Source organism: Rhineura floridana, chromosome 2 (genome assembly GCF_030035675.1).
Source record: "Rhineura floridana isolate rRhiFlo1 chromosome 2, rRhiFlo1.hap2, whole genome shotgun sequence".
In the NCBI taxonomy this organism is placed as follows: domain Eukaryota; kingdom Metazoa; phylum Chordata; class Lepidosauria; order Squamata; family Rhineuridae; genus Rhineura; species Rhineura floridana.
The window spans coordinates 225,453,209-225,471,121 of NC_084481.1; the positions used below are offsets into that span (position 1 = coordinate 225,453,209).

The 17,913-nt window shown below is 44.0% G+C and overlaps 1 protein-coding gene across 5 annotated transcripts in view; it reads right to left on the reverse strand.

The window, feature by feature from the left end:
- Positions 1-12,548: 12,548 nt before the first annotated feature.
- Positions 12,549-17,913, reverse strand: part of RHOJ (ras homolog family member J) — an 82,688-nt gene continuing 77,323 nt past the window's right edge. For 4 of the 5 annotated variants that reach the window (XM_061612393.1, XM_061612389.1, XM_061612390.1 and 1 more), the window contains exon 6: positions 12,553-14,211. In XM_061612393.1, the coding sequence (XP_061468377.1) occupies positions 14,065-14,211 (147 nt within the window). In that variant the 3' untranslated portion in view covers positions 12,553-14,064. Of the gene's footprint in view, positions 14,212-17,913 lie in introns of all 5 variants that reach the window. The other variant, XM_061612388.1, reaches the window with a different exon arrangement.

Below are 17,913 nucleotides of genomic sequence, written 5' to 3' on the forward strand. Positions count from 1 at the left end.
CAACTACCCGGACATAGACTGGCCGCATATGTGTTCCAGTCATGACAAAGAAGCAAAGTTTCTAGATATTCTAAATGACTATTCCCTAGATCAGTTGGTCATGGAACCAAGGCAATCAGCTGGTCCAGGCAACCCTGGACTTAATCCTCAGTGGGGACCGGGACCTGGTGCGAGATGTAAGTGTTGTTGAACCGATTGGGAGCAGTGACCACAGTGCTATTAAATTAAACATACATGTAACTGGCCAATTGCCAAGAAAATCCAACACGGTCACATTTGACTTCAAAAGAGGAAACTTCACAAAAATGAAGGGATTGGTAAAAAGAAAGCTGAAAAACAAAGTCCAGAGGGTCACATCACTCGAAAATGCTTGGAAGTTGTTTAAAAACACTATATTAGAAGCTCAACTGGAGTGCATACCGCAGATCAGAAAAGGTACCGCCAGGGCCAAGAAGATGCCAGCATGGTTAACAAGCAAAGTCAAGGAAGCTCTTAGAGGCAAAAAGTCTTCCTTCAGAAAATGGAAGTCTTGTCCGAATGACGAAAATAAAAAAGAACACAAACTCTGGCAAAAGAAATGCAAGAAGACAATAACGGATGCTAAAAAAGAATTTGAGGAACACATTGCTAAGAACATAAAAACCAACAACAAAAAATTCTATAAATACATTCAAAGCAGGAGACCATCTAGGGAGACAATTGGACCCTTGGATGATAAGGGAGTCAAAGGTGTCCTAAAGAACGATAAGGAGATTGCAGAGAAGCTAAATGAATTCTTTGCATCTGTCTTCACAGTGGAAGATATAGGGCAGATCCCTGAACCTGAACTAACATTTGCAGTAAGGGATTCTGAGGAACTAAGACAAATAGTGGTAACGAGAGAGGAAGTTCTAAGCTTAATGGACAATATAAAAACTGACAAATCACCGGGCCCGGATGGCATCCACCCGAGAGTTCTCAAAGAACTCAAAGGTGAAATTGCTGATCTGCTAACTAAAATATGTAACTTGTCCCTCGGGTCCTCCTCCGTGCCTGAGGACTGGAAAGTGGCAAATGTAACAACAATCTTCAAAAAGGGATCCAGAGGGGATCCCAGAAATTACAGACCAGTTAGCTTAACTTCTGTCCCTGGAAAACTGGTAGAAAGTATTATTAAAGCTAGATTAACCAAGCACATAGAAGAACAAGCCTTGCTGAAGCAGAGCCAGCATGGCTTCTGCAAGGGAAAGTCCTGTCTCAGTAACCTATTAGAATTCTTTGAGAGTGTCAACAAGCATATAGATAGAGGTGATCCAGTGGACATAGTGTACTTAGACTTTCAAAAAGCGTTTGACAAGGTACCTCACCAAAGGCTTCTGAGGAAGCTTAGCAGTCATGGAATAAGAGGAGAGGTCCTCTTGTGGATAAGGAATTGGTTAAGAAGCAGAAAGCAGAGAGTAGGAATAAACGGACAGTTCTCCCAATGGAGGGCTGTAGAAAGTGGAGTCCCTCAAGGATCGGTATTGGGACCTGTACTTTTCAACTTGTTCATTAATGACCTAGAATTAGGAGTGAGCAGTGAAGTGGCCAAGTTTGCTGACGACACTAAATTGTTCAGGGTTGTTAAAACAAAAAGGGATTGCGAAGAGCTCCAAAAAGACCTCTCCAAACTGAGTGAATGGGCGGAAAAATGGCAAATGCAATTCAGTATAAACAAGTGTAAAATTATGCATATTGGAGCAAAAACTCTGAATTTCACATATACGCTCATGGGGTCTGAACTGGCGGTGACCGACCAGGAGAGAGACCTCGGGGTTGTAGTGGACAGCACGATGAAAATGTCGACCTAGTGTGCGGCAGCTGTGAAAAAGGCAAATTCCATGCTAGCGATAATTAGGAAAGGTATTGAAAATAAAACAGCCGATATCATAATGCCGTTGTATAAATCTATGGTGCGGCCACATTTGGAATACTGTGTACAGTTCTGGTCGCCTCATCTCGAAAAGGATATTATAGAGTTGGAAAAGGTTCAGAAGAGGGCAACCAGAATGATCAAGAGGATGGAGCGACTCCCTTACGAGGAAAGGTTGCAGCATTTGGGGCTTTTTAGTTTAGAGAAAAGGCGGGTCAGAGGAGACATGATAGAAGTGTATAAAATTATGCATGGCATTGAGAAAGTGGATAGAGAAAAGTTCTTCTCCCTCTCTCATAATACTAGAACTCATGGACATTCAAAGAAGCTGAATGTTGGAAGATTCAGGACAGACAAAAGGAAGTACTTCTTTACTCAGCGCATAGTTAAACTATGGAATTTGCTCCCACAAGATGCAGTAATGGCCACCAGCTTGGATGGCTTTAAAAGAAGATTAGACAAATTCATGGAGGACAGGGCTATCAATGGCTACTAGCCATGATGGCTGTGCTCTGCCACCCTAGTCAGAGGCAGCATGCTTCTGAAAACCAGTTGCCGGAAGCCTCAGGAGGGGAGAGTGTTCTTGCACTCGGGTCCTGCTTGCGGGCTTCCCCCAGGCCCCTGGTTGGCCACTGTGAGAACAGGATGCTGGACTAGATGGGCCACTGGCCTGATCCAGCAGGCTCTTCTTATGTTCTTATGTTCTTAAGACAATTAAACTTCCTTTTCTAACATGCCTCTTTAACACTCTGTTTCTGATGTACTTTTAAGTGGCTCATAAAGTACCTTCTTTCCTTGCGCCTGCCAGGAGGACATTATATAACTAATTAGGACTCTTGTCCTCAACAAGCTTTTTGTTGGAAGGTTTTATTTCCCTAGGCCAGTTAAATTTGTCAGTGAGTTGCTGAAAATCAATACTTGGGCTATTAATTAGCGGCTTTACTGAAGAGTGTCTTAGGTGGTTGCGTGCTGGCATCTGTCCAGAAGCCAGTTCTAATGCAGACAGCTTTAAAAAACTAGCAAAACCACGTACTCTGGTAGCAACCAAGGCTCCTCACATGGTATGATTTAGACCTATGCATCTTATGATTAGGGATGAGTGACAAATTCGATTCAGTTCACTATCATTTACATGCAAACTTACCTGATTTCCAAAACAATATACAAACAGCTGTCATTCAAACTTTGCATTTTTCCAAACTTTGCAATGCACTTCTCTAGCCAAGCAATGTGCATAAAAATGGATATACCAGGGTAAACTATGTACAAAAATGCACTTATGTGAACACTAACATATAAAACTGCGTTAGATTAGGGAACATTGCAAAAATGTATGTGTTAGGCAAAATTGCATACAAACATGTGTATATCATAGAATCATAGAATAGTAGAGTTGGAAGGGGCCTATAAGGCCATCAAGTCCAACCCCCCAGCTCAATGCAGGAATCCAAATCGAAGCATTCTCGACAGATTAGGAGAAATTTCCACAAAAATGCTGATGAATTTTCATGAGGACTGCTGAAAATAATACGGATCACAAACTGATCTGGAAATGTGGAAAAGTGAGAAACTGAGCTGGGCAGATTCACCCCTCCCTACTTGTGACTTGCCATGCCAAACACAGCCCAGACGTAATTCACAGGGATCCAAATGGGGATTTGATGAGCCGTTTGCTTTTTGCTGCCTGCCTGAGCTGGACCTCAAGCACAGATATGCAACACAGCACCTAGCAGGGCACAATACGTGACTGGTGGAAAGGCAAGCCGGGAGGTCAGCGGCTGACATTCTCAGGCATCCACCGAGAGCCCATGGGTGCTGACTCCTGCAGATTAGGCCAACCCAGAGCTTGGAAAAGTTACTTTTTTGAACTACAACTCCCATCAGCCCCAGCCAGCATGGCTACTGGATTGGGCTGATGGGAGATGTAGTTCAAAAAAGTAACTTTTCCAAGCTCTGCCCATTCCCCCCTGGCTTGGATTTGCCTAGTGATAGATGGCTGTGAACTGCCTACCGTACCCCGGAGTGACGCTACGATGGGGGATTGTAGGGAATTTAAACTAGCAGGTTGCTCATTGCCTTCCACCCACTAGATCACGTTGCTGCTGTGGCCTGAAACTGGTAAACCCACTGAGGGGGTCCTGTTCAGGGGGAGGAGTTTGCTGATGGGAGGTGCTCATCAGAGGGCTATTTGCTGGGGGCTCTCTTTCAAATTTGCTGGTGGGCTTCTATGGGTCATATGGCATAACATGGATGGGAGAATTAGTGTCCAGGCTGGACCTCTGATACAGGAGTTCTGCTAATGCTGCCACTTACAGTGGTGGTCCTTCCCAAATTAAATAGACAACACAGCAGTGCCACCACTATTCATGGTAAAGGTCATAGGTCAGTGGTAGAGCATTTGCCTCACTTGTAGAAGGTGCCAGGTTAAGTCCCTAGCATCTCCAGGGAGGGGTGGGGATGTCCCCTGTCTGAAACACTGGGAGCCGCTGCCAGTCCGTGTGGGCGATACTGAACTGGGTGGACCAATGGTCTGACTCACCAAGGGTTCTTTTGTTGAGCCCCCCCCTTAAAGAATCTGTTTGAAAGAGTTTCCCCTTTGGAGGATATCTGGTGAATCTGCACTGTTTTAGGGCACCCTGAATACCCCCGCTCCAAAAAATGTGACCTGAATTTTATTATTATTTTTTATTAAACTTACATCTCCCCCTTCCTCCAGAAGGAACCCAGGGTGGCAAACATAACAAAACAAACAGCAATAACAATAAAAAGCATTCTAAAAAACTGATGGGAGTTTCACATTATGATTTACTGTATTCAACTTTTTTGTTTTAGTTTAAAATAATTTTTTTAAAAAAAACATTCTAAAACACAGTTACAGTTGAACAACATTCTTCCGTCCAGTGATCTCCAGGTTGCCAGGAATAATCCCCCTTCAGCCATCAGCGGTTGCTTCATATAGCTCACCTCTACTTTAGAGCCAGATAGGATTTCAAGGTTGAAACTGGCCATTGGAATTACGCCTGGAAATGGGCTAGGAGCGGTCCTGCTTCTTGGCTTGCAGGCACTCCCTGAATTATGCCACCCCAGGCAACAGCCTAGTTGGCCTGTATGGTGAGGCCAACTCTGGATAGGAGGATGTGGGAAGGACTATGAGTTTAAACAGTCGGACTTGCAAATTAACTCCTTTGAGTAGTGAACGCTCATTGAGCTACCTTATGTTGGATCAGACCATTGATCCACCTTGCTCAGTATTGCCTACGCTGACCGGCAGTGGCTGACCAGGGTTTCGGACCCAGGCCTCTCTCTCAGCCCTACCTTGCAATGTCAAGGATTGAACCTGGGACTTTCTGCATGCAAAACAGGTGCTCTACCACTGAGCTAGTCCTTCTACTAGTGGCTGGAAGATGGATTTAAGCGTGGGAACAACGCAGTGGAGTGACCGTGTTTGGGAAGTCTGTGCGTCTGTTTGATAAAAGCATCGTCTCAATTGACTGTGCAAACGAAGCAGTTCTTTCATTCGCTGCAGTTATTGTCGTATTGTCTCAGCAGAGGAACAGGGAAATCTGCTTTGATTTACATCTCTTAAAAGGCCAGCTCTCTAATGTCTGTTGAAACAAGTCAGCTCTTCTTCCCTTTAAAAGAAGACTAGCTCTGGGGACCAGAAGCTGCGAGAATGCCTTCAAGAGGCCGCCATGAACAGTCTTATCCAATGCAACCCTTCTGTTCAGCTTCTGGGTTCAAATGGAGGTAGCAAACCTTTCTCAGTGACTGTCAGTACTGACAATGAGGTTTGCCACCAGGGGTATTATTAGGGGGTGGTTCAGGGGGTCCGAGCTTTTGTGGTGGACCTTAGATCTCCTGCCTCTTCCCCCTTTGATTTTTTTTTTGCCTAGAAAGCAGCAAGACACACTGCAAATTGCAATGATGATGAGATCCCAGCAGTCCAGCATAGCTGACAGAGGCACCTATACATAAAAATCAGTGCATGCAGATATCATGCACATTTGTGTTATAAGCTTGCCCTGTGCCAGTGAAGTTCTTAGCTGCTCCTAGTCTCAGTTTCCTCCTTGGTGAAGTTGAAACAGGTGGCAATCAGGGAGAGGGCCTTTTCAACTGTGTCACCCGGTTTATGGAATGCCTTCCCTAGGGGGCTCACCTGGTGCCAACAAAGCCATCTTTCAGACACCACTTGGAAATCTTATTTAATTCTCTCAGGCTTTTTAATATTAGGCATTTAAATTTTTTTGTTGATAGGTCTGTTTGATCTGCACGTTGTTTTATTATGCATTTTTTATTCTTGTGATATTTTAATTTTGTAAACTGTTCTGGAACCCAGTGACGGCTGGTGCCCATTGGGACTGAAGGTGTAGAAAGTGGGGAGGCCAACAGTAGATGGAGCCAGAGCCAATGACAGCCAGAGCCAAAGAATTCTACTTTTGTCCCCACCCTCCTCCCTGCTGAGTTCTACAAGGGCAAAACTGAGGTCAAGAAGGAGGATGTTGATAGCCAGGGCCATGCCAGACTGAGGCTGGTGAAGTAGTGCCCAATTTGCACTAATGGACCAACTCCATTGCTGGAACCAGTCCTGGTGAAGGGTAGAATATCTATCTATCTATCTATCTATCTATCTATCTATCTATCTATCTATCTATCTATCTATCTATCTATCTATCTATCTATCTATCTATCTATCTGTCTGTCTGTCTGTCTGTCTGTCTGTCTGTCTGTCTGTCTGTCTGTCAGCTAGCTAGCTAGCTAGATTCTTTTTTCTTCAGTGATCTTCAGGTTGCCAGGAACAGTCCCCTTCAGCCATCAAATGCCTGGGTAAGCTAGCTTACCCAGGCATTTGATGGCTGAAGGGGACTGTTCCTGGCAACCTGAAGATCACTGAAGAAAGAATGTTTTTGACAGTCACTGTATTTTAAAATGTTTCTCATTGTGACTGTGTAGACTGTTAGAAACTGTAACTGTGTTTTAGAATGTTTCAAACTGTTTTTACACTGCTTTTCTTTTTCTTGTTGATCAGGTGTTTTTGTTGATATGTTTGCCACCCTAGGTTCTTTCGGAAGGAAGGGCAGGATATAAATTCAATAAATAATACTAGGAATTTTTTTTTATTTACCTATCTACTAATGGGGGGAATCTATGAGATCCCACTTTCAAGTCTATTCTGTAGCAGCAATGGTGGCAAAAAAGCTTACTTCTTTACCTCTACCTGCACAGAGTTGGCCAGCTCAGCTTTTCCAGGTGGACTGTGGTCTTTTACCTAAAAGCCTCCAGGAGTTGAAGGATACCTGTTAGTTCTCCGTGATCAATTAGCAAGATACTTTGGAGATAAAATTCCGTTCTGATGTAGACTCCATGGTTCTACATGAATATGTTATGTCTTGATTGAGCTACTGTAAGGCACTCTATGTGGGGCTGCCCTTACAAATCACTTGGAAACTTCTCTCAAACCTGCTCCAGCTGTAAAACACCAAGCAATCAAGACAAAAACATTTGCTCAGCTTAATTTAAAACAAAAACAAAAAAACAAGACATTCTTGCATTTTAACAAGCTGGAGGAGGGATGTTTCTTGCCATCTAAAAGAGACAGCTTGGTTTAATTATGCAGAACTCTCTGGTTCCTTACACAGCATGCTATTCTTGAAGATATTTATGATTGCTGTGTAAGCAACAATTGCAGTAGGATGAAATAGCTCTGATTGCAAGAGATCAGTTTAATGTCAATAAAGCTCCAGCAGTTTATTGTTGAAGCCTATGCCGGGTTGCAGCACTCATTATGGGGCCTAATTCAATCTATGCTTTATAACTCATTTTTTCTCATCAACATGGAGTGACAGGTTGCTTTTACTGGGATTTGGCATTTTCCTGTTATATATCTGAGCATGTTCAAAACGTTAAGGACAAAGGCAACCTCAAGTCGCGCTAAAAGTTTGCAGAGACATGCAGCAGTTCTGTTGCTGTGTTTGGTTTTCTACATTACCTGGATAGGAGACTATATGGGATCTACACAGAAGCCTTTCTGCTTTTGACAAAGGTGTGTGGATGGCTGTACACCATGGACCACTAGGATAATAGTTTAGATTTTCCACTAACAGCACCGAAGTTTGGTGATATCATTTTTAGTTCATGTTCACCAAACTTCAGATTTAAGGGTCTTCAGTTTTGATGAATAGAAATAAGGAAAGAGCATGCTTGGACTGGATAGTTTTTCTATTTCACTGAATATAATTTATGGGCAGAGAAATCTATGGAAGTTGGTGGGGGGGAGAGGAAAAGTCTATGGTGGAGAAACCATCACTTCTTATGCCTAGTAACATTAGAGGCAGAAGCACAATTACCTGCTAGATATGAATGAATGAATGAATGAATGAATGAAGACAGACAGACAGACAGACAGACAGACAGACAGACAGACAGACAGATAGATAGATAGATAGATAGATAGATAGATAGATAGATAGATAGATAGATAGATAGATAGATAGATAGATAGATAGATAGATAGATAGATAGATAGATAGATAGATAGATAGATAGATAGATAGATAGATAGATAGATAGATAGATAGAGTCACTTCCTTGAAGCTGAGACTCCAGGCCCCTGTGGAAGACTCACGAGAGTCCAGGTGCCCAGTTCAGACATAAGTTGGAGTCCATATTACCTTTTTGAAATGAATCCAATTATTCTGAATTTGTTGCAAATCATACCATGGGCTGTTTGCCCATCTCTAATTTCAGCTCTCCTAAGTCCTATGACAAGGGCTAAATTGAGCAACTTAATTTCTTTCCAGGTAGGATTGCTAAAGTATCCCTTACTTTTCAGGGGCATCAGTCGTGTTAAAGGGTTATCCATTAGATAGATATGAGTGAAGATATGAGTGAAGAAAATACACAAGATACAAAATACACCAAAGACACAAAATACACAAGAGCCTTCTGGCGAAGTGATGATTTGTGCCAAGCCTGTTTTAGCTGAAATTGCAGCTCAGGTGCTAAGGCTGCATCTGGCAGATCCCCCTGCAGCTTTCCTGACTGAAGAGAAATATCAAACTCTAGACTGCTTGTCGTGAAATAATGACTACATCCAAGTCCCCCTTGACAGAATGTACAAGTAACCAGCCGTACAGCTAAGTAAATTTTACACCACGGTAGGGAAGCTTTTTTATCCCAAGGGCCACCTTTCCTTCTAGGCCACCTTCTGGGGGCCACATGCCAGTGGTGGACAGAGACAGAGACAAAGGTAGGCAGAGCCATGAATGTACATTTTACCTTTGTAAAGGATGCCAGTTTCTACACACGCTCAGACACCCCTCCCTGTACCCTCTGCCCAGGCAAGAAAGAGTTCAAGGACACATTCGAGCAGGCAAAAACACTCCAGGAATGTATGAAACAGAGTGTGTGAGGTACATGACCGAGGAAGAGAAGGTTAAGATGGTGTGAGGCCTGAGAAGAATACTAAAGTCTTGACAGAGAAGCCAAGGGGGGTGCATTTGGCCCCCAAGGCCCTTATCCCTGTTTTAGGCCCTGGGCTTAATGGTCTTCTTTTTTAAAAAAGATAGATGTTCAAGTTAAATCACTGATGCAATGGAGAGGGGATCGCAGCTCACATGACATTTTGTAGCAAATGTTTTCAGGGCCACATTACCTCACAGGAAACCTTCTGGGGGCCACATGCCAGTGGCCAGAGGCACAGGTCGGCAGATCAGTGGGCAGAGCTTGGAAAAGTTACTTTTTTGAACTACAACTTCCATCAGCCCCAGCCAGCATGGCCACTGGATTGGGCTGATGGGAGTTGTAGTTCAAAAAGTAACTTTTGCAAGCTCGTGGATGTAGCTCTTAGCTTTGTACAGTAGGCTACATTCCAAGCTCACAAAAGTCAGAGGTCAGGATCTTGTTTACATCAACCCACACAAACCCATCTTTGCTTCCAGGCCATGGAAAGGTGTTGTCACAGTTCAAGGGTGCATTCTAGCCTGGCAAAAGCACTCAAAGAGGGCGTGGAGCCAGGCGGGTGAGGGGTGCGGCCTGGACAGGTGGGTATTGCCCAGTGAGAGTCCTGAGGGCCAGGCAGAGAGGTCTGGAGGGCCACTTTTGGATCCTGGAGGTTCCCTACCCTTTAGAAAGTCTTAGGTTCACCTCCAGGATCCTTCAGTTAAAGCCATCTCAGGCAGCGATGCTGGCTAAGATCTCCGCCCAAGATCTTGTGGAGATGAATCAAACTGAAGAAACTTGTGGAGAGTACAGATGGGGGAGAATATCTGCTAAATCAGACTCAGTACCAGAGTTCACCTGAATCCGATGGTCTGCTGTCTTTTTGGGCTAGCATTGATTTCTTGTGGCATGCTGCGGCTGTAATCGGCATGGGTTTCCTCCTTGAATTTTTTCCTGATTTTATGGAATTATCTTGATAATTGTATTTCCTCTAAGTTGATGCATTCATAACGGCTGTGTAGGTGTAATAACAATCACCATTAACATCCATTAACACAAGGCAAGAGACAGACTCAAAGGCGATTATCTGCCTCATCGATATGTAACAGGAAAAAAAAACCCAAGTGGAACATTGTGATCATTTACATAATCATTTAGGTTAAAAATTACGCATTTCTTTTTGCCAACAACAACAACAGCAAAAAAAAAAAAAAACACCCAGTGGATCGAACTGGCAAGTGCCAAAGCAAGCAGGAATAAAACAAGGGTGGATCAGGACTGAATGACGGACTATCGGAATACAGGCGGATCAGAGCTAGGCAGTGAACCCCATCCCTAGTGGAGAGGAACAAATGATGCTGGGCACGGGGACAGAGTTTAGGATTTGGGGGATTAAGAAATGTCAAGATTAAGGATTTTATGCTTTGGCAAAGGTATATACTGATTACTTTAGATTACTTTAGGGGCTTGTAGAGTACTTCACAGTGTGCTGCTTAAACCTGTTGAATTAGAACAATCAAAAAAGGAGGCAGAAAGGGGGAAGAGGACTAGGTCCTGGGCTCAAATTAGTCACCTTTTTGGCATCCTGATAAGAATAGGAGAGTGGGAAATTACTGAAGATGACTAAGAGTTGATGGGGGCAGTGGTCCCACTGAGATAGTCACAGATGGTCTGAAGAAAAGAGGAATTGTTTTGTATTGAAACTGCTAAGACCAGGGAGAATGAGGAAAAAACTCTGTGTAGGTACAGAGGACCTTGAGATATATTCTAAGTGTAGCGTTGGGTCAAAATTATTTTAGGGGTACAAGAACAGGGCCGTATGGTCTGACACCGACATGAGTTTGAAGAACACACGAAGAACAGGGAAATGAATCCATGGGGGGAGTGAAAAGACCCTAAATTAGATTGTCCAATGGAAAATCCGTAAGACTCAGTGTCTCAAGTGACATTTTAGGGCTGGACTCCTGGTAAAAGGTCCCACCTACAGAGGTATAAAATGTCTTCTACTCTGTTTCAATCTTGTAAGGGTTTAAGATTTGGCTGTGTGAGAAGAGTGTGGAGAAGATGTGCATCAGTCTTTCCTCTCTAATTAATAAAGTGACTCATTCAACATTTAACTATCTGTGTATTTGGTTGTGTATAGACTCTGGTTCAACTGATGTGTCTGCTGAACCTCCCACATACAGATTTGGGAGTTGTTTGTTGTTTGTGAAGCTTTACAATTTATGAATAATCAATAACTTTAATCCCTAACTCATGGCAAAGGGGCATCAAGGCCAGGAAGAGAACCATTGCTATTAATCTAATGCTATTAATCCAGAATTCTTATGGATAGAATAGATTTACCCTGGAATCCTATGGTTCCGGGGGGTTGTGGGTGTGGTCCAGGGGCCATAGGAAACCTTGGCTCTCCCTCTCTGATGCCTTAGTATCCTGTCACTAGAGAATCAGGTGGAGCTGCGGCAGAACTGACCAGCTGCAATCTAAACCATTCTGAGAATTATAGCTCTGGGAAGGAACAGAGGGTCTCCTAGACCTAACAACTCTCAGTAACCTTAAGAGTTCCCAGGATCCCTTGGGGGAAACCATGACTGTTTAAAAGTGGTATGATACTGCTTTAAATGTATAGTGCAGATGGGGCATAGATCTGTAGTTCTCAAACATTCAGGGAATCCTTTCCACCTAAGTTGTCTGCTGAGGAACCTCTATACATTGGCTACAGAACTGATGTGTGTACAAGGTATGCCTGTTTAAAATATATTTAAGCTCCCCCCTGTCCTTCCTCATAGTAGAAAAGTGGCAGTGCATGAAAGCATGGTGGACTCCCCCATGATGACCCCGTGCATTGTGCTCAATAATCCCACAAAGCTTTTAACAACTAGCACTGATAAGCTGTCTGCACTAATTTAGTAAAATAAGCCTACAGGAGGAATGGAAGGATCTGTCAGTTACGGTTCTCTCACTTTCTCATTCTCCCAATCTTAAATTGAGCTCTCCACATTTCTGTAGCAATTTGCAATTATTTTTAAATCCACATGAGAATTTTTCAGCATTTTAGTACAAATTTCTCCCCATAAACACATTTTTGTATGTAGTTTTGACTAATGTACATATTTTTGAAAGCAATTTCTCTTAATATAACTTTTTTTCTATATTGCTTTCACTAAAATATTAATGCACAATTTTCTCTAATATATGCATTATTGTAAGCATTCCTTGGTTGGAGAATGGCACTGCAACATTTGGATAACTGTGAATTTCAAAGGAGGGCTGTCTTTTCATTCTCATAGTGTTTTGGTTGGAAAGTGTGAATTGGATAGATTTGGCTTTAAATGTGAACTGAATTGAATTTCTGCCCCGTGCCTGCCCTATAGTTATAGGAAAAGAAATGCTACACACTTCAAAAGGCTGTTCTTTCAAATGACTTTTAAATGATCTGTAGAAAACATTTGTAAATAAGGCATCTGCAACAATATGAAGACACTGGGTTGTCATAGGTGATTTTTGTTGCATTGTAGGTGGGTGGGAACTGGAATGAAAAAAAAAACCCAACTACAAGTTGTCTCCCATTGGATGCTTTGTCACATAGCAGGTTACGTGTGGCTGGGCTGGGTGGATGGCAGGACACTGTAGAGCAGTCCAACCTCACCTCTAAACACCTCATAAGAACATCAGAAGAGCCTGCTGGATCAGGCCAAGGGCCTGTCCAGTCCATCATCCTGTCCTCACAGTGGCCAATCAGAGAAGAAGAATTCCTTCCTTCTCTCCAGTGCAGTGTGAACTCATTTTTCCCTGATTCCCCTTTTGAACATTTTTTATGTCCTGTCTCCAAGCTGCCTTTCGAACTTTGGGTTGTTCAAAGAGCCATTTGGAATTTTCCGAAGACCATATCTTTGCAAAACAACAATAGGAACAAACACCATGGTGGATGGGGAAGACTAAACTGGATTTGCAGACAGAAAAAATACATGCGGCTCCCTCTGAATCCTGGCTGTAGCCAATTCCAAGCAAGTTTCACTAATAAAAATTTCGGTTGTCGGTTATTTAGCTTTAGTAAGAAAAGCGTTCCCAGATGCCCAAAGATGGCTCTCTTTGTTGGATAATGCTTGATATATAAAAAGAAAGACAAAGTACAGGAAGTGTGAGTTTGATTCCACACCATTTCCCTCCCTGCTCCCTGCCCCAGGAAAACAAGGAACATTCATAGAATTCCAGCAGGATCTCTTATGCTGCATCTACATCTTAACATAGTCAACTCCAAAAGAGTCATTTGTCTGTTTGATTTAGCTGTTTTGAGGCTCAGTCATGGTTGCATATTCATACTGGAACAAATCCATTCATTTCTTGCAGAAGGCCACAAATAACAGATCTAACTATTCGCTATTGCAGGATCTTTGGTTATGTTTTCTTTTCTTTCCAGCCCATCACAGATCATGACCGCAGGAAGAGTTCTCTTAGCTGCTTTCCTTTATTAGCTGGCTTGCTCAGGGGAAAGCAATCACAGTATAGACCTGCCTGCTTGTATCTACTGCTCTGTAGGGGTTAGAAGGAAGGGATCAGATATGAGAAGGCTGCGAGGTTGTAGTTTAGGAGGAGTTGCGGAATGAGAGGATCTCGTTTTGGAGATGCCTCCTTTCTGGCTGTGTCCTTCATTTGTCTGTGCAGGTGTGCATTGGAAGGTGGAAGATATGCTTTGGCCAAACACCAGCACAGTCCTGCTTTGATTCTGGGGACTGTCATACAATGCGACAGCAGCTGCAGCATTCAACACACGGTTTCTTTTTTTTCTTGGGGTTGAATATGGTGAGTATTGCTTCATCAAAGACGGCTTTCAGGCCTTTCTGAGTCAAGGCAGAGCACTCCAGGTAGCATTGTGCTCCGATCTAGAATGAGAAAGAAAAACAGGCATGAGTGATGAGGATAAGAACATACCACTTGTATCCAGAGGTAGACTGGCCCTGGAGAGGGAGGTTCCATTTGGCCGTCTTGATCAAAAAGCCACTGGTAGTCCTCTGTCCATCTCTGTGATTTTGACAACCCCCTTTCTAAAGCCATCTAAGCTCTTGACAGTGACTTTTAACTAGCATCCTTGCCCAGCAACTTGTTTCTCATTGTGGCCATACTAGATGCCACAAGGAATAGTCCATAAGCAGGTTCCCTACCAATGGGTATTGTTCCCTACCAATGGGTACACTACTTTTGGTCATGAGAACATAAGACTATGTGGCCCATCTAGTCCAGCATCCTGTTCTCACAGTGGCCAACCAGTTGAGAAACCCGTAAGCAGGACGTGAGTGCAAAGCAACTGGTATTAGGAAGCATGCTGTTTCCGTCTGTGGAGGCAGAGCACAGCCATCATGGCTGGTAGCCATTGACAGCCTTATCCTCCATGAATTTGTCTAATTTTCTTTTAAATCCATGCAAGTTGATGACCATCGCTGCCTCCTGTAGAAGCAAATTCCATAGTTTTAGCTATGCGCTGTGTGAAGTTCTTTCTTTTGTCTGTCCCGAATCTTCCAACATTCAGCTTCTTTGAATGTCCACGAGTTCTAGTCTTATGAGAGAGAGAGAAGAACTTTTCTCTATCCACTTTCTCAATGCCATGCATAATTTTATACACTTCTATCATGTCTCCTCTGACCTGCCTTTTCTCTAAACTAAAAAGCCCCAAATGCTGCAACCTTTCCTCATAAAGGAGTCGCTCCATCCCCTTGATCGTTTTGGTTGCCTTTTCCTGCACCTTCTTCAGTTCTACAATATTCTTTTCGAGGTCAGATGACCAGAACTGTACACAGTATTCCATATGTGGCCACTCCATAGATTTATATCATGGCATTGTGATATTGGCAGTTTTCTTTTCAATACCTTTCCTTGTGATCCCTGGCATGGAATTTGCCTTTTTCATAGCTGCCACACACTGAGTCGATATCATCATCGAGTTGTACATTATGACCCCAAGGTCTCATTCCTGGTCACTCACTACCAGTTAGGGATGGGTGAGAATTCAGCTGGATTTGGATTTGGCACCAGATTTGTCAATGGTCTGCATATTCCCCATCTTTGCAGAGCGATTCTGTTTGCTCTGAACTTCAGTGGCTTTCCCTCAACACAGTTTCCCCCCTCAAATATTCCCTCAAATATATTGTTCTTTTACTGTTTTCACTCACAGCACAGCAGTTCTCTCCCTCTCCCCCTCTCCCCCCTCCCCCTCTCCCTCTCCCTCTCCCCCTCTCCCTCTCCCTCTCCCTCTCTCTCTCTCTCTCTCTCCCTCCCTCTCTCCCTCTCTCCCTCTCTCCCCCACCCACCCACCCACCACTCAAATAATTCAAACTCCAAGTGGGAGGAGAAAAGTCAAATCACACCTTCATTGACTCTAGGAGGAGGAGGGGGGGCACTGAAAGCTGCTTTCCTCTTTTCTTTCCAAAAGGAAAACAGCCAGTCTCTGTCTGCCTGCTAATGTGAAAACTGACCAGCCTCAGTCACAGCAGTGGCAGAGGCAGCGAAATTGCTTTCCTTTATCAATATTTTGTATCAAAATATTGCTATTTTCTTTCACTTATCATTATTTCCTTTCAAAATATCAATATTTTGAAGGAAAACATCAATATTAATATCAATATTTTTGGAGTGGGGAAAAATCAAACCAGTAAAAGCAGCTGATAGTGGGCAAAGAACAAACTTGAATTGATACTGCCTGTTAGGTTGATGGACTGCTTTCAAAGAGGCACCAGCTAACAGATCCCACCCCTACCACTAATTCAAACCCCATGAGCTTATATGTGGAATTAAGATTTTTTGCTTCAGTATGGATAACTTTACACTTGTTTACACTGAATTGCTATTGCCATTTTACTGCCCATTCACTCAGTTTGGAGAGGTCCTTTTGGAGGTTTTCACAATCCCTTTTTGTTTTAAGAACTCTGAACAATTTAGCATCATCAACAAACTTGGCAACGTCAGTGCTCATCCCTAACTCTAGATCATTGATGAGCAATTTAAAGAGCACACATCCCGAAACTGATCCTTGAAGGACTCCACTTTCTAGAGCCTTCCATTGGGTGAACTGTCCATTTATCCCTACTCTCTGCTTCTTGCTACTTAACCAATTCCTGATCTACCAGAGGACCTGAAGGTTTCCATTTGGGCATCTTGACCAGAAGCCAACATCAGTCCTCTGTCCTCCTCTGTGAATTACTCAGTGCCACTTCCAGAACCATCTTTGTTACTAGCAGTGACTTCTAGAAATTAAGGGAGGCCTGACAGTAGATTGTAAATGTTGGTAATGTTGTGTGCACCCATGTCCAAAGAACAGGGATGACTGTGTTTTAAGCCAGTAATACATCCACAGCCTCAGAGTTGGCACTGTAGAACTTAGCAGGGAGGAAGATGGGGGTAAAACTAGAATTACTTCGCTCTCTCTGTCTGTCATTGGTTCTGGCTCCACCTAAGGTTGACCCAGGGCTGGTTCCAAGGGGCAGCCAGGTGGGGCACTGGCCCAAGGGCCCCTGAGGCTACAGGAGCCCCTGAGGGGCCCCGCTGATCCCCTTCTGCGATTTGCGGCAGGATCACTGCCGCGGATAGCAGGGCGAGAGCTTCGGGCTCCACCATTCCCTTCCTGAACCTACCTTATTCTGTGGTTGCACATGCAGCAATGCCCTTAAGAAAGATGGCGGCTGAGGTTTTCCTAAGGGGCTGAAGCCTCTGCCACCATCTTGGCTGATGGCACGCATGCACAGAGCTTGGAAAAGTTACTTTTTTGAACTACAGCTCCCATCAGCCTAATCCAGTGGCCATGTTGCCTAGGGCTGATGGGAGTTGTAGCTCAAAAAAGTAACTTTTCCAAGCTCTGCGTATGCATGCTGTGTGCTCGCATCCCTGCCATGAACCAAGATGGCGGCAGAGACTTCAGCCCCTTAGGGAAACCTCAGCCACCATCTTTCTTAAGGGCATCGCTGCGTGCGCAACTGCAGAACAAGGTAAGTTAAGCAACGGAATGGCGGAGTCCCGAAGCTCTCGCCGTGTGCGAGTCACAGAAGGGGAGTGCTGGGGCCTGGGGCAGGCTTTTGCCCAAGGGCTCCAGCGTGTCTGGGGCTGGCCCTGGGCGCACACACGTGTGTATGTGTGCATGCGCACATGCGTGCCAGGGCCCAGGGCAAGCTGGTGCCCAAGGGCCCCAGCATGTCTGGGGCCGGCCCTGGGTTGACCTCCCTGTTTCCTGCCCTACCAGTCCCAATGGGCACCAGCCACCACCGGTTCAAGCGAGGCCAACATCTCTACATTGATCAATGCTTGAGTGTTGCTATACTTGTAAGGGAAAAGGGCACACAACATCTACATAGCAGACACATTTAACCAGGGGTAGCTTTCCCTGGTATATAGATGCCAGTGTCTGAATGCATTCTCTCCTGGGGGAGGAAGATAAATATGGAAAGAGCGGAAGTAAAATATGCATGTATGGACATCTATGAGCAACTCGTAAACTGGGCCTAGCTTACAAGGAAGGTGTCGAGCGCAAGCCAGGTGTAGATCTAGTTTGGACAATCAAATCCTTAATCAGCCGTGATACATGTGATCTTTGGCTACTT